The sequence below is a fragment of the Lethenteron reissneri genome, chromosome 55, assembly GCF_015708825.2.
Source record: "Lethenteron reissneri isolate LAM-NWPU_2019-01 chromosome 55, ASM1570882v1, whole genome shotgun sequence".
Lineage (NCBI taxonomy): Eukaryota > Metazoa > Chordata > Hyperoartia > Petromyzontiformes > Petromyzontidae > Lethenteron > Lethenteron reissneri.
Window position 1 is genome coordinate 7,954,567 of NC_083833.1, and position 21,178 is coordinate 7,975,744.

Here is a 21,178-nt window from a genome sequence, read left to right on the forward strand (position 1 = left end):
CGGACGCAGCGGCAACCTCCTCCACACCCGGGCCCTCACGGATCTCTCCCTCCGCCGAAGTGAAGCCGACCTCAGGAGGAAGATCGTCGTCGTCCGATGATGAAGCCGACGCCGGAGATGGGATATTCTTCTTCCTCAGTTGTTTCGCCATGCCGTTTCACTTCTGACTCCAGTGTAATAAAAGGACTCGAACACTTCTTTCTGTCTTCGTGTCTTTATTCAGGTACACGTCTTTACCCACACGGCACGCTGTTATAACTCCTGTATTTGTAGCCCCCGGCTATTCACTGCTATTATAGCTTCCTCACCCCTCTGACTCTCTGCTTCATCTACTGTAACCTCCTCCCTGCAGACTCGCTGCTACCCCTATGTGCAGACCCTCTGGCTGTCACTGTATGCAGACCCGCTGCCCACTCTCTCTGTGCAGCCCCGCTGCTGACTGCAGCCTCCTTGCTGCTTCGGGTCGGTCACCGCTGGCCAACGGTGCCGATCCTCGCTTCCCCCGTGTTCGTGGCGATCTCGCCACACCCCGCTTCGCCCTTCGTGGCCTTCCTCTGTTCCTGGTTCCCCGTCACTCCCCTTGCTCTTCCGGTTCCCCTCCTTCTATACTCAACCCCTCTCCCCCCCACGTGACCTAACTCCTCCCCCCCTGACGGCACCTCAGAAGGGCCGTTTACAACCGCATTACACATAGATGGACTCGTCCATCTGACCAACTGCCAAATCGCTGTCTGTGGTGCTGACTTGAGGACAAACCGCCACTTTTTTCAAATTTTCTTGCTGTGGATTTCACACCTGATGACGATTGCTTGTGTTGTAGTCGAAACGTCGTGAGAATTTTGATTGGTTTATATTTGTATTATTTTATTATTTCCCTTCTACGTGACTTTACCGAAAGAATCAATAATATGAATCCCTGCAGTCACGAAAGCTTTAAATAAAAATGTAATTTAGTTAAAACATTTTATTTTCACCTACGTTACTTTACCGAAAAACCAAAGAGTAAAGTTCCTTATTGTCAAGTTCCTTACTGACAAGTTCCTTACTGACAAGGTGCGTGCTCTTTATGAATGAGCAGATGACAGCTCATTGCAACCACGAGTTCCCCTTTCGCGCAAGCCGTGATCTTACACAGCCACCGCTAAACAGCGTAGACTTGCACAGACTTACAGAGATGCGGTTGCATGCCTGTACGCCGTTCGCATAGTCCCGTGGACTATCATCGAGTCCTGTCGTTTTTTTTTACGCGGCCAAGTGCCTGTGAAGTTTGATTGCACGTACACGCTACACAAATGAATGGATCGGAATCAAAAATCTGTATTAATCCTGGAGAAATCCGATGAGCTATGAAGCTCTTTGTCACGCGACGCGCTGCAGAATTAAAATGGAACAAAGGCTGACGCGTGCGCAAAGGAGCGTGGACTTGGACCACGGTTGGATTTACGGTCCAGTACACACATTGAGAGACAAAAAAAATGAAGACGTGGGCTCGAGAACATCTGTAGGTTAAAGGCATGGTATCAATATTATATTCTTTTAAGCAATCGATTTCAGTACGTTGTTTACACCATGTTTTTTATGGATACTGTGGCTTTTTTTATATTTCTCACTATAATGCCATCGTGTTTGAGGCTGTATCTGCATTATAATTACTGTGGCAGATTTAAGTAACTTTTTTTAGAGATACAGCATGGGATTTGATGATAATCAAAATCTAACTTAATTTTTCTTTAAAAAAAAGCTACTTTTTACATTGCGGTTATGATTCACTCGCCATTTTTTATTTATCTTATCTGTTAATATTATTTATTTATGTAACTTTAACTTGCTGCGTTGGTTGTTGTTGTTGATGAAACACCGATTTAAGAGCTTCTTGGCTCACAGGGTAATTAAATAAGTAATCTTTTTAAAACTTTTTTTTTAAACACGCTTTTATGAAATGTACGCGTAATGGCAGAACTCCACGACTCCAGGAAGTGACCCCGAAGCTCGCCATAACGTAAGGGACCGTGCCCAATTACAGCCAACGTCAGTTTACCGTGGACAATTAGACCCAAGTCGAAACATCACATATAAAAAAGAATGTTTAAAAATATATATTTTTTATGATAGCATATAGTATTGTCATCAATATGACATAAGTATACCAAGTTGGCAGTCGATATCACATTGGGAAGTGGGTTAAAATTGAGTTACAAGATTTGAGGATACAACAACGACAACAACAACAACAACAGACAGTGAGTTCAAAGAAAGTGTGTAAAATAGACTGGACTGAAAGGTGAAGTTGCTTTTGGATGGGACGCGTCACTTGAGTGGATGTGGGCCGGTGGTCGAGACTGATAAAGAAAGGAATGGCAGCAAAAGGAGGGAGCACGCCGGAGAGTAATTCACCGCAGACGTGGGGCGCGTCTGCAAGAACTGGATTGCACCGAACCTCACAAAAATTATATTCAGGGCCTACCTTGGCTCCTCCCACCCTCAACCAGTATATATACAAGGACTGTTTTCTTTGAATTTCTCTTACTTGATACAGCTATCGTGCTGTGACGGTTCCACCTGAAGACGGAAGCTTGTGTTGCCTCCGAAACGTCGTGACTTTTATTTTATTTTTATTTTACTTTTATTAATTTAAAATTTTTACCTACGTGACTTTACGGAAAAAACCTAAGAATATGAATAAGAACTGGATTGTTATATCGCAGGATCGTGGGCGATTGTGGCAACGGCTTGCGGAGACCTTAACCCGTCAAGTTTGATTCATCACGGCCTGCAGCTGATGCTTGTAATGATTGATTTTGATGATGATGGATAACATTGACATTATATTCTTGGTTCTTTCGGTAAAGTCACGTAGAAGGGAAATAATAAAATAATATAAATATAAAACAATTAAAATTCTCACGACGTTTCGACTGCGACACAAGCAATCATCATCAGGTGTGAAATCCACAGCAAGATTTTTTTTTCAAATTTTGTTGCTGTGGATTTCACACCTGATGATGATTGCTTGTGTTGCAGTCGAAACGTCGTGAGAATTTTTATATTTTATATTTCTATTATTCTATTATTTCCCTTCTACGTGACTTTACCGAAAGAACCAAGAATATGAATCCCTGCAGTCACGAAAGCTTTAAATCGAAATTTTACATTGACATTGTTACGATAATTTTTCTCCGGGTGTCGGGCACCAGGGCTCGCCTCTTTACCAGCACCTCGAGGATGCGGGCTTCACTCAACTGGACTCGGCCGAGCGGCAGAGGGACCCCGGGGGGCGACCGGAGGAGCACGCGGAGACGCAGATGGAGAGCCGCGTGTCATGCGTGAGTTCTTCCCCTCCCCCCCCACCCCGCACTGGTGTCTCTGAAATGGTGTGGAACTCTACCCCCTTTGCACATCCGCAACATCAAATGCATTATGACTTTTAAGAAACATCGAATAGGCCTCTTATCTGTTCGTTCAGGCTTTCGAGCACGCCGAGTTGTTAACTTGTCTGCAAAATCTGGGCCCGTTATCAATGACATTATTAGTCTTGGTTCTTTCGGTAAAGTTACGTAGAAGGGAAATAATAAAATAATAAAAATATTACTTTTTGTTTTATATTTTTATTATTTTATTACGTCCCTTCTACGTGACTTTACCGAAAGAACCAAGAATATGAATCCCTGCAGTCACGAATGCTTTAAATAAAAAAATGACATTATTATTATTGATGTGATTTAAGGTGGTTGTATCGTAGATCTTCGTGGGTCTGCAGTTGTGATTCCAGGACAAAGATAATGGGGGGCTACTAAACGCGCCGCCACTTAATATGGTCGGGGGGGCGGGGGGGGGGGAGCATCACCCAGCGTAAAGCTCCATGAGCGAGAGAACTTCCTGCTGACGTACTGGCCCCCGCCGTAGGAATGTGGAATCTCCACCGTAAGCTGTGGGCTGAGGACCGAATCAATGTCCACGTCGGAAAGAAACCCCTTGCAATTTAACTTTGCGTAGCATCCCCTTTTCACATGATGCATTACCGCGAGTATGAAATTAACACTCGTTTAAATCTATTCGACGTACGGTATACAGAACGATTTGCCTCCCTTACGATGTCATGAATCTGTCAGGATTTGGAGTAGCGTTTCAACAGAGTATGGGGACGGCTTCACCCAGCAGTGGACTGACCAAGGGCTTTACATTTTGTTTTAGAAATTAATAAAACAGTGGGGCCCAAGACGGACATTCATTGGGGTGGTCCAGCATTTGTCCTTACCCCTCCGGTCCAAAATTTGTGGAGGTAGTGGCCTTATTGGCACAAGACACAGAGGAAATTTTGAAGAAAACGATGAAACGTGCAGTGGACACCTACGGCCTATCTGCTCATGGATTGTGATGATGATGAGTGACCTCCCCCCTGATTGGTACCTGAAGTTTCCACACCCATGACTGTCTCCCCCCTCAGTGGGCAAATTATATCTCGACTTTGTCCCGTGACGTTGACACTGAAGCCTTGGTTTCGTTTGCCGGTGCGTATCATTGTGCAGTTGTTAACAGACACCTTCCCTTTGACCGTTGTACTGTAGTCGCTTTACAATCACTTCAACAACACGGAGAGTCTTGAACGGCGGGATGGTGACTCAGAAGATCGGGGTGCACCAGCCGCCGCGAGTTGCAATTGCAAAGACGAGGAGGTAGCCGTGATGGTTTAGCCTTGTCAGTCGAAGGCCACGGAGACTTTCCACCACCGTCTTTACAGGGCTCGGTCTGAAGGGACGAGGAAGAGAGGTGGGCCAAAGACAAAGACAAATTGAGGGCAACCCCCTTCCTTGGCTATATTTGGCCGTTTTTCTGGCCGAAGGCGCAGCAGAGAGCTCTATACGGCACAACGGTACATTCCCGCACGGTCGTACTTCCCACAAAGAACACGATCTGGGAATGACATCTGCGGGGAGGGTGACGTAGCGAGCCGGTCCGTGCAAAACCCTGGCCGTTAAAACTGTCACGGAGAGTGAACGCAGACAAGAGGCGGTTTTAAAACGAGACGCGGAACGGAATGGCTTTGCCACTGTGCTCCGTTACAAACCGCTGGCGCTGGCCCGGCGCGCGTCTTTATTCGTGAGAACTTCAGTTGTGCCCGCGTGCTCGCGTGAGATGATTACATTTCTCCCCCCCCCCCTCCGGAGCGTGACGACATGATTAAATTCGTCATTCTGTATCGGGCTTGCCATGCCCGCTCCACCAGCGTGGATATCCAGTGTCCCGTTCCAAGCGATGTAAAATAATACGTAAATAATCGCTGGCTGGCCGCACTGGTATGGTGGGGTGTGACGTATCGGGTGTGTGAATTCTAGGGCACAGGAAAACAGTGGGCGGTTATCATAATCGTAATAATAAATATCAGTCGTATACCCCAGGAAAGCCTTACTGAGTTTCAAAGACTATATTCAAGAAGGGGAGCCGCTACGGTGGTGTGTTTGGTCAAGTCCTTCATTGAGAGTTCGGCTCCGTGTGGGAGGAAACCGGAAAACACGGAGAAAACCCACGCTTTTTGTAGGCCACACGGAGCGGTATCTTTTACTGAATTTTCCACGGATAGCCGACTCCGGAGTCGACTGGAATGCACGGGAGTTGATTTCTCTCTGAACTAGAGTTGCCCAAACAAAAGTGGCTTTTCCACGATTTTTTCCGAATAACTCGAATCATCGCGTGAGTTTTTGTGGAGGGGTGTGGGGTGGGTTTTGGGGGGCGGGGGGCTGCGGAGATCTTATCCAGAAATTTCTATTTCCGCTCGCCGAGAATTCTGACGTAGAATTCAGGGCAGTCCGGGAAACACAATCTTCCGGGAGAATTTTCTCACCCAGCCCGAACTGGTGGCAGCCAACTTGAGTTGTGTCAAAATTTGGCAATGGATTTCATTGTCGGGGAAGTTAGGACAGTTGGGGCGGGGGGGGGGGGTAAAAGTGAAGTTAACGTAAACACACACATATTCTTAGGTTTGCCTCCGAAACGTCGTGATTTTTATTTTATTTTACTTTTATTAATTTTATACCTACGTGACTTAACCGAAAAAAACCTAAGAATATGAATCCTTGCAGTCACGAAAGCTTCAAATCTAGAAGTAAAACACACAAACAGGCTGGAGAGCCATACAGCTCATCATGCAGCATTGCACGCCACAGATGGTCGACACCGCAACAGAGAAACGGGCTCTCGTGCAGTAAACAATTACAACACACGGTTATGAATTTTAACAGCAAACGTGAAAGAAGAGACTTTGTATGTATGCATGTTGAACTTCGTTCGCACCACCGTACGTAGCCAACCGTGATTAACGGAGGTGCTGGGGACAAACAAAAAACTAAACACAAGCAGCAGTTTTAACGAAATTAGTTTCAATCAGTTTCCACTGCTCAGCTCCCACATTCCAGCGCAGCAACATATTGAAACGCAGGATGAAACATTATCAACAGCAACGGAACGTGCGACGGACAACAGCAAAATAGGTTCTAAAGCGCGACGAACTAAAACGCATGGCATCTGCTGGCGTCAGCAGTCTCGCCGTCTTGTCCTGTCCTCTGGGCTGTGTGCGTTGCGTTGGCCCAGAGGGCCCGCTTCGTGCCTTGGTGGGGGTGTCGCGACGCGACCGCTCGCCATATGCTGCTCGCTCTTCGGCGTCGTGGAATCCTACCGTGGGGGTCGCCGGCGGCGTTTATCGTGTCTTGCGTCCCCCCGGTGGCCGCCCCCCTCGCTTGAGCACCTGTCGTTTACAAGCGGAGCGGGCTTGGGGGGGGGGGGGGAATGCGAGCCACGTTTTCTCAGCACACTCTACTCTCCGTGCCTCCATTCACGTCGCAGCTACCGCGGCGGCGGCTGCTGCTGCTGCTTCCATTGAGGCGCTCGCAAAAATTTACTGCGGAGGAGGAGGAGGAGGCAGGGGTGGCCCAGAGGTCAGAGTGCCGAGCCGGTGCTGCTGAGATCCTGCGTTTCAAAGCGGGGTTTTCAGCTGCCTGTGATAAACCCGGGCTGTCAAGAAGAGCGAGTTGATGGTTTCAGCCTGGCTACCAATGACTCGCAGAGAGATCCATATGCTCGCATAAACCGAGTTGTGATGAACACATTGGATATAAGCCATGGATTGTGCTTGCACCCAACTTCTACCGTGTTGAACTCTTGGCTGGCGAGGTTGCCTTGTTCGTGGAAACGCCCGAATGTGGACGTCTCGGCAACTTCTTTTGTTCAGCCGCTTCCGGCCTTGCTGACCTGGGGCCTACACTCAGGGTCTTTCTAAACGAGCATCATCGTCACCTTCGGGGACGAAGCCTTCGAGGCCTTGCCGGGGGGTCGCGGCGGTGGCGCAAGAGCGGCTGAACGTAAACGTCACCGAGTTAAACAACATTTTTGTTAAAAATAACACCACGGGCTTGAGCTTGTTGTGTCTCGCTGACAACCGATCGTATAAACGTTGCTCGGTGGAGGCACGCGCGCGTCGCTAAACCGTTGGCCGTAAATCTCAGAATCTGGGCCTGCGCTTTCATGGCCTCGCGTCTGCCGCTTTTTACCCGCCTTCTGTTCCTCTGTTCCTTGTTTTCTGACACCTCTTTCATTTTTCGCTCGCAAGATGTGGTGGGGGCGGGGGGGGGGGGGCGGGTGGGGGGGGGGCCGGTGCTTGACAGGGCACGGTTTTTTTGTATTTTTTGGAAGAGGCGGTCACACGATTTCACAAGTGTCCAAAAATGAGACAGAAGGTGCTCGGACGACTGTTGGCCACCTCCGGTTGATAGCGGGGAAGTTACAGGTGTGTGTATATACGGGTGTGTATATACGGGTGTGTATATGCGGGTGTGTATTATAATGTTGTGTATATACAGGTGTGTATATTTCTGTGGAGAAATCCTTTGAGGTTGAACAAGGGCAAGGGAGGGTCCACGGATGGGCTCTTGCCCCCCGCCCCTCCCCCCCCCAAGGATGCACTAGGAGTTGAAGAAGAACTCTGGTTGCCCCTCACCCCACCCCCCGCCCCCCACCCTCACCCGCGCTGCCCTGACTACCCCGGCTCTCCCTGGGGCTCGTTGTTGTCGGTGCCGTTCCCTGGTTGCTCCGTCGCAGGCTATGCATGACCACAGTCCTTTATTTGACCGAAGTGAGCTCATTGCGATTCCATAATAGAGGTGTTTTTGTTTGTTGGGTTAAGACCGTGTAAATATAAATGTGTCATTAACCCGCCACCACCTCCCGACACAGCCAATTGGTAAGGTTTGTCGCGTGAACAAAACGAGGCAAATCGTTATTCGCTCGGCACTGACCGGTGTATTGGAGAATAAGCTCTTACGGCATTTACAATTCGATTACTGACCCATTGCGATCCGTTGCAGCGTTTGCAACGCTGGGGCACCTGCCTAGCTGGGGTTACGCAATGAGGGCTGTCCAGTTTTGAACGTTAACTTTTGGTGGAGATATCGGCACACAGCGACCGATTCTTTCGAACGATGATGTCACTGAATCTATATAAAAAAAGTTTCTATATTCACAGACAAGGTTGAGAAAATGATGTGAAACCCAAAACTTAAGATGGCTTTTGTGCGTGCAGTCGTTGGTGAATGGCTGGGACCATCGGCTCGTAACACTTGAGAACCCGGTAAAATGATGGGCATCTGCCTGGATTCAAACCCAGGATCTTATCGGTGCCGGATCTGATCCCTAGTCAACCTGGCCACCTCACCGAATGCGGTTTAATTACGGTTGGCTGGTGGTTTTAAATCATTCGTTAAACTCGTTATCAGGAGCGGAGAAAGAAAGTATAAATGAGCCGTTCGCAGGATGGCCGTTGTGGCAAGATGTTAACTGCCTCGCCTGGTGTACAGGAGGTTGTGGGTTCGATCCCGACCCTGACGCTTGCTGTATATTTTGAGTTTGCATTTTTTCCCCGTGGTCGCGTGGATTTTTTTTCGGGTCCTCCGGTTTTTTCGTCCACATTTAGCTTCAACATCACGACGCGTTTAAGAGCAGGCCACTTCGTTGAGCTATCATTTGTGACAGCTCTGTCCTTTCTGAAAAATATCTACATCGCTCAATGGAGCCTTACCTGGTAAAATAAAAATAGTAATGAGATGTTCACACTCACCGCATTCTCAATGGCCGTGACGCGAGCATGAAAATGTGTCCTGGAACAGGCTTCTTCAGCGGCTTAAGCGCTCTAAATATTACGCGGACGATTAAACTTTAGGATTGGGCAAAGTCGCTTTAGTTACTTTACAGGCTCCATTGGTCGCATAAATTCACGTATATATAATTAGGTGAATTATTTAAATATTCCATGCATTGCAAGATGGTTTCTGAATTGTGAGCATGTGTGTGGTGGGTGCCCGTGTCGGTTTGTGTGTCTGACTTTTGTGTGTGTGTCATTCTGTCAATAAGTCCGTGCTTGTATGTGGTTGTTTGTATGTCCTGGTGGGGGGGGGGGTCCCCTTTTCAAAAACGGGGACTGCAGTGATTGCAACAACTACCGGGGCATCCCCCTCCTCCGTGTGCTAGGAAAGTTTTTGGCAAGGATTAATCATTCAACTTCGCCTTGCCAGGCACGCTAAGGAGAGGCTTGTGGATCCCAAATGTGGTATTGGACTTGGGTGGTCCTGCACGGATGCCATATTTCTGTCCATCTGCTACAGCAGAGGTGAAGGGAATTTCAAGATGACCTACATCTGTTTTATTGATCCGGGTCAAGTCCCGTGATACCATCAATAGGCCTGGGCTCTGGGTTGTTCTTCGTGCTTTCGGAGTCCCTGACCATCTGCTCACAATCATGAACGACCTTCATGATGGTGGGCAGGCCTGGGTAAGAGCTGCATGGCTGGAAGTTGGAGCCATTTCTTGTTCTCCTTGGGGCACGACAGGCATGTCCTGTGATCCCTGCAATATTTTTGTGACCACGTAGTTCAATAATCCTTCTATGGCTACACCGGAGCACTTTGCAGTCTGGTGAAGATAGAATGGGAGGCTGATCGATGACACGGCTGCGGACAAGGGATGGCTCCCTATTGGTCGGCTAACCACGTGATATATGCTGATGATTTAATAATCGATTGATCACTCTGAGAGGAGTTGGAGACTCTCCTCTTCAGCCTGCAGTATGCCACTAAGAGATAGAGCCTTACCGTCGGCTGTATGCATATGTGTGTCAGTCTGTGTGTGACTGCCTGTTCGTCTGTGTGTCTGATTGTGCGTCTGTCAATCTGTTTGTGTCTGACTGACCACCCACCTCACTCTGTGTGTTTGTGTCAGTCTACGTGCATGTCTGTGTACGTGTCTCTTGGTCTGTGTGTGTCTGTCTGTGTCTATATGTGTATATATTTGACTGTCTCAGACTGTCTCTGTCAATCTCCTTGTCTGACTGTGTGAACAGTCCTGTGTGGAAAGCGGTGGTCTGGCGTACTCTTTGGGTCTTTCGGTAAAGTCACGTAGATAGTTCTAGATTTGAAGCTTTCGTGACTGCAAGGATTCATATTCTTAGGTTTTTTCGGTGAAGTCACGTAGGTAAAAAATTTAAATTTATAAAAGTAAAATAAAAATAAAATAAAAAGATCACGACGTTTCGGAGGCAACACAAGCTTCCGTCTTCAGGTGGAACCGTCACAGCACGATAGCTGTATCAAGTAAGAGAAATTCCAAGAAAACAGTCCTTGTATATATGCTGGTTGAGGGTGGGAGGAGCCAAGGTTTAAAGAAAATAACAAAAGACTACGACGTTTCGATCGCAACACAAGCGGTCGTCATCAGGAAGAGGGGGTTAGCTTCTAAAGGCCAACTGTGTTACAAGGTTGTTAAAAAATCTAATAGTTGTATGGAAACCCTCCCCGTAGAGGTGGTTAAATCTTGTCTGGCGGTTAGCACGCTGCGCTACAAATCTGGCAACTCATGTTCGATTCCCGCTCACGGCCAACACCAGTAACGGTCACCCGAACCGGTCCTGGGCCCTCCCCAAGGTTGCCTCGACCTCAAACGAGTACCTGGCGCGATGTGTAAACATCGACACGAGGGAGACAAAGGCGAGCGTGGTGCTGGCCACTCACCCCTTTGTGTGCCGTGCCGGCCTACATAGGTGCTTGCAAACAGCACTTGCCCCAACAGGTCTCATACTCTTAGGTTTTTTCGGTAAAGTCACGTAGGTAAAAAATAAAATTAAAAGTTAATAAAAGTAATAATGGAAATAAAATAAAATAATAAATCACGACGTTTCGGAGGCAACACAAGTCTCCGTCATCAGGTGGGACCGTCACAGCTAAAATTACTGCATCAAGATTATTTTATTTTATTTCCATTATTACTTTTATTAACTTTTAATTTAATTTTTTATCTACGTGACTTTACCGGAAAAAACCTAAGAGTATGAATCCTTGCAGTCACGAAAGCTTCAAATCTAGAATTAATACCCAACAGGTCAGTTGAGGCTACACGGTGGGCTCGCTTTGTCTTTGTCTGAACAGTCCTGTGCAGAATGGATCAGGAGGCCCTTCAATCTTCTCTTGTCGCACGTTCGAGGACTTGGAGCTTATGCCGCATCAAGCGACCAGGTGGGTGGGCTCTTGTGACACCTCGGTGGAGGCCACGTAACACACGCAGATTTACGACAAGCTGGCAAGCCAATACAGTCAAGGAGCATTCGCATCGTTGGGAGATTTTACCAAGGGGGGCAAAGATCAATAATAATTCACGATACTGTTAAATCTGGATAACTCCTGCCCATTTCAAAAACATCGTTCCAGCATGGGAGAGAAGGCCAAAATACCTTCTAGGGGGCCTCTCTAGAGCTGCCTGCGGTGGGAGACCCTTCTACCAGCAGTGGCACGAGAAAGTAATTGCAGGCCTTCATCTGAACCTGTAAATACCTTCATGTGCATTCATCGTGAAGCAGTCAGACTGATTAATGATGCAGCACTCACGACAGTAAAACCTTGGATTGCGAGTAACTTGGTCTGCGAGTGTTTTGCAAGACGAGCACATTTTTAAATAAATATTAATTTGATAAACGAGCGAGGTCTTGCAATACGAGTAGTACGTGTATACGCTTTGTCTGCCGAGCGTCACGTGATCACAACTGATATACGAGTGCTTTGATATACGAGTGCTTTGTATTACAAACACGTTTCCGCAACGAATTATGCTCGCAAGTCCAAGGTTTTACTGTATCTAACTCCAGTATACTCGCTCATCCGGCGGCCAGTCACCTCTTTACGCCCTCGCTGCTACCATCGTGACTGTTCCAGCGGACTTCACTCATTGATTCTCCACCCATGTCGAGTACTCGGGTCAACCACGCTGACTCGATTCCTGCATACCGGTGTTCAGCCACCAGAATGTAGGTCACAACAACACACTCACCCATTCACTCACCCAAACACTCACCCACCCACTCGCCCACTCACCCACCTACCCTACCCGCTCACCCACACACCCACTCACCACACTGCAGGTCACAACAACACACTCACCCATTCACTCACCCAAACACTCACCCACCCACTCACCCACTCACCCACCTACCCGCTCACCCACGCACCCACTCACCACACTGCAGGTCACAACAACACACTCACCCATTCACTCACCCCAAACACTCACCCACCTATACGCCCACTCACCCACCTACCCGCTCACCCACGCACCCACTCACCACACTGCAGGTCACAACAACACACTCACCCATTCACTCAACCAAACACTCACCCACCTACACGCCCACTCACCCACCTACCCGCTCACCCACGCACCCACTCACCACACTGCAGGTCACAACAACACACTCACCCATTCACTCAACCTAACACTCACCCACCTACACGCCCACTCACCCACCTACCCGCTCACCCACGCACCCACTCACCACACTGCAGGTCACAACAACACACTCACCCATTCACTCAACCTAACACTCACCCACCTACACGCCCACTCACCCACCTACCCGCTCACCCACGCACCCACTCACCACACTGCAGGTCACAACAACATTTAGAATCGACATCACCCGTTTAGAATATTTTGCTGCTCTACATTTCCACACGACAAGCCACTTCGCTTGGCTGTCATTTGTGATGGCCGGGTCGCTTCTGAAGAAGAGCTACATAGCTCGGCATGACCTTACCTGGTACAATAAAAAAATCGTTTAGTTTCGTTCACTATGATAAACAAAAACAAACAATTTGGCTGTCCTGGTGCTCTGCCACCCAGGCCGACGCGTGGCGCCGGCGGGAGGTGGCGACCGTCGTGACGCGAGGCCGCCTGCTCGAGGAGGACGTGGAACTGCTGGGGCTCTTCGCCCCGGAGGTGCTCACGTGGGCCGCTGAGCCGCTCGCCCCGACCTCCGCGACCCCGCGAGGCGACCTCGCGGCCCGGGGCACCGCCGGGGACCAGCTCGACGGCACGAGCGTCGACGCTCGGTGAGTCCCCCGGCGGTCCGATTCAGTCGGCGCCCCCTCGTCGCTGGAGTTGCCCAAATATCCAAATATTGGGCCACAGATCCTGGGTGATAGTTGTAATTGGGCCGCTTTGGGCCCGTCGGAGCTGACACGTTTGCTGGTGTGGACTCCCACCTCGGGTTGAGCTCCCCCGGAACAGAGTAAGATGTTGTTTCACCAGAGCGGTTTACGTCGTGGTGCGCCGACAGTGTGTACGCGACAGCGAGGACACAACGAGCCCAGGACTGAGACGGTGTAAGAGTTCCGACGGTTTATTTCTTCTCCTGCCGATGTTAGGGGAGATTCTCGTGCGATGCTACACGCATCTCACTTCCACTTAAAGACCCCCAATTGCAATGGAAACAACAGCACGGAATAGTTTTCCACTTCACCTTGACCTTTGCGAGGTCACGGCTTGAAGGGATTTAAAAAAAAAATTGCGCGGTATTCACGGCCGGGATAGAGAGTGGTGTGGAGGCAGTGATGTTGGTGTGAAGCAGGAACCCGGCTCAACACTATGGGATGCGGGTGAAGTCATCACGTGACATCACCACCACACACTTGCCTGCCGACCCTTGCGCCAGCCAGCAAAACTTTCTTTGTCACGTGAAAATGAGCTTTTTTGAACTTGGCGGGCCCGAAAAGCCCCAGGTGAACGTGTGTTTGTCTTTGGAAGTCTTTAATTCGCGACAAAAATTGTAATGTTTCAAACCGCACAATGACGTCACATGCCACTTAAAAATTGTAGCTTTACAAGATGACGTCACACACTGATGTCATGGAGTGGGCAGGGGGAGGTGATGCGTGTGTGCCTTGGGCAACAATCTGAATACTTTTAGCGCTGGTTTTTTTATCCCAAACTTTTGGGCAACCCTTCAATCAATTTGCCCGGTTTTCTATAAGGTAGTCCCGAACACCAACACAACTTAATAACATAATTTAATTCATATTTGATCATCTATCACAGACTTATCATGGTCTCCTGTTCCAGACAGACGGACAGACGATGCTAATGCATTAACGTGCCTTCCCCCTTCACCAACACGCACCGACCAGCCGAGCGAAGTGTGATGAAACAATCTCCATTCCTGACAACGGGCGCAGAGTGACCTTCAGCAGTATATTGACAAATCGACTGTACATTGTTATTATTATTATTATTTGCTTGTTATTTTTTTCACTGCCGGTTTGCATGCTCACCAAGAGTTGGTACGTGATGTTGTGGATTTGCTCTCCAACACACCGGTGTAATGTACTAGTAACGAATTGGCACGTTCTGTTGACGTGACCAACCTTACTAATTGGCTGTGTCGGGTCCTGGCCGGTTTAACGACACATTTATATTAACGCGATCTAACCCAAAAACCTGTATTATGGATGTCACCTCTGTTGTCCTATCTCTGCACGGCCGGCTACGTACGGTGCGAAAGAAGTTCAACATAAGTCCGTACATTTGTCTCCGCAGGAAGCCATCGGCGTGGTTGGCTGTCGCGGCGGCCCTGCTCGCCGTGGTGGCGGTTTGGGCGACCTCACCGACGGCTGGCGGTGCGACAGCAGTGCCGGTGGTTTGGTGGAGCGCGGCCGCGGTAGTGGCCGCGGCGGGGGCGCTGGTTGCCCTAGCCACGACGGCGAGGGCTCTGTGGCGCCGGCTGGACGGGGCGCGGCTGGAGCGTCGCTGCGTCTCGACCGGCGCTTTCGCCGGGGACTGCGCCGCCCTCACCGCTCTGGCCAAGAAGTCGCTTCGGCTGGTGCAGGAGAGCGAGGTCATCACTCGCGGGTTCACCCTGTGAGTGGCCCCTTCTGTGTGCGTGTGTGCGTACGAGGGTTGGGCGGCGGTGGCAGCGGCAATAGTGCGGGTGTTCCATTATGACAGGTTGCCGATTTAAAATCGAATCTTGAAGTGGGGAGCGGTAGTGTAGCTACGAACCTGGCGACCCGAGTTCGATTGCCGCTCACGGCCAACACCAGTGACGATTATCTGAACTTGTCCTGGGCCTCCCCTAGGTCGACTCGGCATCAAATAAATACCTGGTGTGGTGTGTAAAACATCGCCACTGAGGAGGCAAAGGCGGCCGGGCATGGTGCTGGCCACTCACCCCCTTGGTGTGCCGTGCCAGCCTTCATAGGTGCTCGCTAACGACACTTGCCGCAACAGTCCGTTAAGGCTATGCGGAGGTATCTTTGACTTTCTGTGTATGAGCGTTGGACGGCGGTGGCGGTGGCAGGAGTGTGGGTGTTTGTCTCGACAGGGTACTGGTTAAAATCGAATCTTAAAGAAGGAGTTAGTCGTCGGGCAGAATGCGTGTGATGGGGTGTAGAGCGTTGGTCCATCCCACCTATTCCAAGGGGGGTTAGTCCCGCGTGTAAGGGTGGGCCAGAGGCCGTCTAGAGGGGCTGTCTATAGCCCTGTCTCGTGGAGGCCCTTCTGCCAACAGTGGCGTGAGCAAGCAATTGCGGGGCTGCGCCACCCGATTGGACGAACGGGCGTCCACCAGGGCAATCGAGCGATCAGACCGGCTCATTGCGTGCTTGCGAGCGACGGCGATAGCTTGGGCAGGCCTTCATCCAGCAGTGGATAGACTTTGTCGAATGACGACAACGACGACGATCTTAAGAGCGACTATCATTACTTTTCATCTTCGTATTCCAATGCGGCTTTCACTCGTTACCCATTCAATCCATTCATCATCATTTGCTGTCATCAATTTCGCTTTCATCGAATTCACGCATCGCAGATTCGCCCCCATCGCTCCCTCTCATCTATTTCATTCACCTCATCTCCACCATTACATTCACACGTTGTTCATTAGTTCGTTGGTTTCTCAATCCGCTCGTCCTGGTGAGGGTCGCGGCGGCAGCGTGTTGAGTAGTGCGGTTCAGACCTTCCTTTCCTTGGCAACGGATTCCAGCAATACTACACTATACACTACTGTACACTACACTATACACTACACGACTATACACTGCTATACACTACACTACTCTACACTATACACTACACTACTATACACTACACTGTACACTATACACTACACTGTACACTACACTACTATACATTACTATACACTACACTAACCAATACTCTAGCTCTTCCTGGAGAATTCCCAGGCGTTCCCAGGCCAGCCGAGCGACATAGTCCCACCAGCGTGTACCGGTCTTAATTCTTCGCAAAGTGCCTCGGTTGAGGTGCGATATCAATCCCTTCGCGATCGGACGATCGACGGTCTTTCGCACGCAGGGTGAGCGCCAGCTGCTCCGTGCGGACCCTGGACCTGGGCGCCAGCGCTCAGCTCCCGATGCTCCGCCGCTCGCTCTACTGGGCCCTGCGCTCGTCCACGCTGGCGCTGCGCGATGCCACGCGTGGCCTCGTCGCTTCATATCCTTCCAGAGCCAGGGCGACTCGCCGGTCGAGCGAGCGCATTCGTCCGCGGTAAAAATGTCGATCGATTACTTTTTTTTTATTTTTGCGGTCAGTTACTCGGGGGGGGGGGGGGGGGTGGCCCCCTTGAATGTAATGTAATTTATATTTCTATAGGGAGCGCTTGGCGTAGCTTACAAAACGCTGACAGAATGGAATGGTGTGGTTGGCAGGGGCAGTAGTGCTGCAAGGGTTGAGGAATGAGCGACAGCGATAGAGGGGTACTTGGGGATCACGACAGGGTAGGGGAGAGTCGGGGAGGAGGGGAGAGTCGGAGGGGAGGTAAGAGGAAGAGAATGGGATATGGAGAAGAGGAGGTTAAGGAGGGGGGACTACTTAATCTACAGGGGATGTGTTGAGTCTATGGGCAGTGTTGAGCCTACGTGCAGTGTTGAGTCTATGGGTAGTGTTGAGTCTATGGGCAGTGTTGAGTCTACGGGCAGTGTTGAGTCTATGGGTAGTGTTGAGTCTATGGGCAGTGTTGAGTCTACGGGCAGTGTTGAGTCTATGGGTAGTGTTGAGTCTATGGGTAGTGTTGAGTCTACGGGCAGTGTTGAGTCTATGGGCAGTGTTGAGTCTACGGGCAGTGTTGAGTCTACGGGCAGTGTTGAGTCTATGGGTAGTGTTGAGTCTACGGGCAGTGTTGAGTCTACGGGCAGTGTTGAGTCTATGGGTAGTGTTGAGTCTATGGGCAGTGTTGAGTCTATGGGTAGTGTTGAGTCTACGGGCAGTGTTGAGTCTATGGGTAGTGTTGAGTCTATGGGCAGTGTTGAGTCTACGGGCAGTGTTGAGTCTATGGGTAGTGTTGAGTCTATGGGTAGTGTTGAGTCTACGGGCAGTGTTGAGTCTATGGGTAGTGTTGAGTCTACGGGCAGTGTTGAGTCTATGGGTAGTGTTGAGTCTATGGGTAGTGTTGAGTCTACGGGCAGTGTTGAGTCTATGGGTAGTGTTGAGTCTACGGGCAGTGTTGAGTCTACGGGCAGTGCTGAGTCTATGGGTAGTGTTGAGTCTACGGGCAGTGTTGAGTCTATGGGTAGTGTTGAGTCTACGGGCAGTGTTGAGTCTACGGGCAGTGTTGAGTCTATGGGTAGTGTTGAGTCTATGGGCAGTGTTGAGTCTATGGGCAGTGTTGAGTCTATGGGTAGTGTTGAGTCTATGGGTAGTGTTGAGTCTACGGGCAGTGTTGAGTCTATGGGCAGTGTTGAGTCTACGGGCAGTGTTGAGTCTACGGGCAGTGTTGAGTCTATGGGCAGTGTTGAGTCTACGGGTAGTGTTGAGTCTACGGGCAGTGCTGAGTCTACGGGCAGTGCTGAGTCTATGGTGCAGTGTTGAGTCTATGGGCAGTGCTGAGTCAATGGGCAGTGCTGAGTCTATGGGGCAGTGTGGAGTCTATGGCCAGTGCTGAGTCTATGGCCAGTGCTGAGTCTATGGGCAGTGCTGAGTCTATGGGCAGTGCTGAGTCTATGGGCAGTGCTGAGTCTATGGGCAGTGCTGAGTCTATGGGCAGTGCTGAGTCTATGGGCAGTGCTGAGTCTGTGGGCAGTGCTGAGTCTGTGGGCAGTGCTGAGTATGTGGGTAGTGCTGAGTCTATGAGCAGTGCTGAGTCTATGGGCAGTGCTGAGTCTATGAGCAGTGCTGAGTCTATGGGCAGTGTGGAGTCTATGGGCAGTGCTGAGTCTATGGGCAATGCTGAGTCTATGGTGCAGTGCTGAGTCTATGGTGCAGTGTTGAGTCAGTGGGCAGTGCTGAGTCTATGGGGCAGTGTGGAGTCTATGGCTAGTGCTGAGTCTATGGGCAATGCTGAGTCTATGGTGCAGTGTTGAGTCAGTGGGCAGTGCTGCTCAATGTATAGGGGAAGTTGACTCCAGTGGAGGGGTGCAAGGTGGGAGAAGGATCGAACACGCGATTGGGCACGCGAGGAAGAGGAAGGACAGCGAGAGAGAGAGAGAAGATTGTGAACGATGATGACGAGAGGAGGGGACATGGAAGGAGACGAGAGAGGCGAGTCGTGGTGGCTGTTCTCACACCGTGCCTCCCCCCCAGAAGCAGGAGGCTTCCTGCAAGCCACGTGATTCCCACGCCACCGACTGGACCACATCGGTGCCTTCGTTTGGCTCCACGAGCCTCTTGAATTAACACTGAACCCCTTTGGGTAAACCTTAGGATTGTTTACAAACTATGCCTACTTGTAACATTGGTCGCGAAAGCCTCCTACGCGTTAAACTCGTATTCAAGAGTCAATTCTCTCAGTCCTTGTCTTGTGTAGCAGTGTGTACCAGCCCCCGCCGGACCCTGATAGAACTGTGTCGCTCTTTATTTCAGAAGCGACGTGGCTACATCACACATCTTTACGTGGAATTATTTATCCGCCAAACACTCTAAACGCGCACGCTGATTCCAAATGTGGAGGGAAAAAACTGGAGGATCCGGAGAAAAATCCACGCGACCACGGGGAGAACATGCACACTCCAAATATACAGCAGCAGGCGTCAGGGTCGGGCTCGAACCCACGACCTCCTGTATACCAGGCGAGGGAGTTAACATCTCCTAGCCACCGTGGTGCCCGATATACAAGGACCATTGCCTGAAACACCACCTTTTGTGTTTTTATTATTCAGAGCAGCGTTTATTGATGATTTGTGATCTGTGCGTATGCACCAGTTGCCCACGCGGTGTCTCAAAAAATATGTTCTCATACGAATGACTGCCCAATTTGGAAGAATAAAACAACAGCCCATGACTCACCCGGCGACTCCATGCCAAACAATACAAACCCGCGACTGAGAGAAATCACGCGGCTTATACAGCCCCCTTTGTGCGTGCACTCCTGGAAGGAGGCCTCACGCTGTGTTGATCGCGTGGGAGTCGGTTTGACCGTACTTCACCACGCTGGTCAGTGTGCGTCGATGAAGGGTGTCTCCCAGGAACGACTGATGTTAGCCGTGCCCGGGAATCGAACTCGTGTCGCTGGGCTCTCGGCGCTGCGCCACCACTCCCCGGATAATAACTCCGCCCCTTTTTCACTTACCCAGAATGGTCTGAAGTGAGTCTCAAGACTATTTTCTCAGGAGGGTCCTGCCACATTGGGATGTTTGGTCAATTGCATGAATGATTTTTTATTATTATTGTGGCAGGAAACGGTAGTATCTCAAAGAAAAAAAACCCGCACCACCCACACACGATGGGGTAACATTGAAATCTCCACGCACAACCACAGCTGCGCTTGCCATCATCGTCTTGGCCACCTCGCAGCCTTTGCCAGTTAGGACCGGTTCTGATATTTTTCTTCTTGGTTCTTTCGGTAAAGTCACGTAGAATGGAAATAATAAAATAATAAAGATAAAACATAATAAAATAATTCTCACGACGTTTCGGCCACAACGCAAGTATCCGTCCTCAGGTGGAGAACAGGTCTGTCGAGGAGACAGTCTGAATGACAAGCCCCAGGCTTGGAGCGACTATTTAAGCTGGGATGGAGGGGCGAAGAGCGTCTTGACAAAATAATTTGCATATCAAGAGGAATTTAGCATATTTTTGGGAAATGCAGATATGCGATTAGTACTACTTGTGAAATGAGTAGGAGGTTTGGCGAGGGGTTTAAAGTCATTATGCCCGTGCATTATGCAGGATTAGGGGAGGGGATAGGGGTAGCATTAATACAAAAAAAGGTTCTGATATCGTTCACTCCCGAAGTTAGCGATGCATGGAACTCAAACTCAGGTCGCCGGGTTTGCTGCGCGGCGCGCTAGCCGCCACGCCCTCGCTTTGCCCGTAATAATTGTAATAATAATTCTCTTTGCTTGCCCACGCTAACTTGAAAAAACGATGCCGGTCAATGTGGAAGCAATCATCTGCTCGCGTCCCCGTGCCGTCCGTGCCCCTTGTGTCTCTGTCCGTGCGGCGCCGAGGGCCCCCCACTCCGCCTCATCGTTTATAAATACCGCGGGGGAAGCTGCGGCTTCTGGAAATAGCTGCGCCTGGGAAGCGACGCAGCCGCTGCCGCCGCCGCCGCCCTTAACGCGAGCTGACACGTGAGTGTCGGGGCCCAGTGGCGGCGTTGGGGCGGGGTGGGCCGGCAGTCTTGGGCCCCTGTGACATCGGCGATGCGCGCTGACCGCCGGCGCTCGAGGGTGCTGCCGGCAATACGATCGGTGGATTGTCACGATTCGGGGGGGCGTTGCAATTTGATTCGAACGCCGAATTATTTCCGCGTCTTAGATTTTCTCGCGCCGTTATTTTTCTCGCTCGTCTGTAGAAACTTTTGTTTGCCCCGTGGCCAGTGACGGTTCATCGTCGTCGCCGGCAGCCACGATTCATCTGCTGCTGG

At 50.1% G+C, this 21,178-nt stretch overlaps 1 protein-coding gene across 1 annotated transcript in view; it reads left to right on the forward strand.

The window, feature by feature from the left end:
* The window catches only part of VEZT (vezatin, adherens junctions transmembrane protein), a 48,551-nt gene that overhangs the window by 9,449 nt on the left and 17,924 nt on the right, over positions 1 to 21,178 (forward strand). Inside the window, exons 2-6 of the mRNA XM_061574399.1 lie at positions 3,195 to 3,323; positions 11,463 to 11,549; positions 13,207 to 13,415; positions 14,899 to 15,219; positions 16,672 to 16,808. Coding sequence (XP_061430383.1) covers positions 3,195 to 3,323; positions 11,463 to 11,549; positions 13,207 to 13,415; positions 14,899 to 15,219; positions 16,672 to 16,808 — 883 coding nt within the window. The remainder of the gene's footprint in view (positions 1 to 3,194; positions 3,324 to 11,462; positions 11,550 to 13,206; positions 13,416 to 14,898; positions 15,220 to 16,671; positions 16,809 to 21,178) is intronic.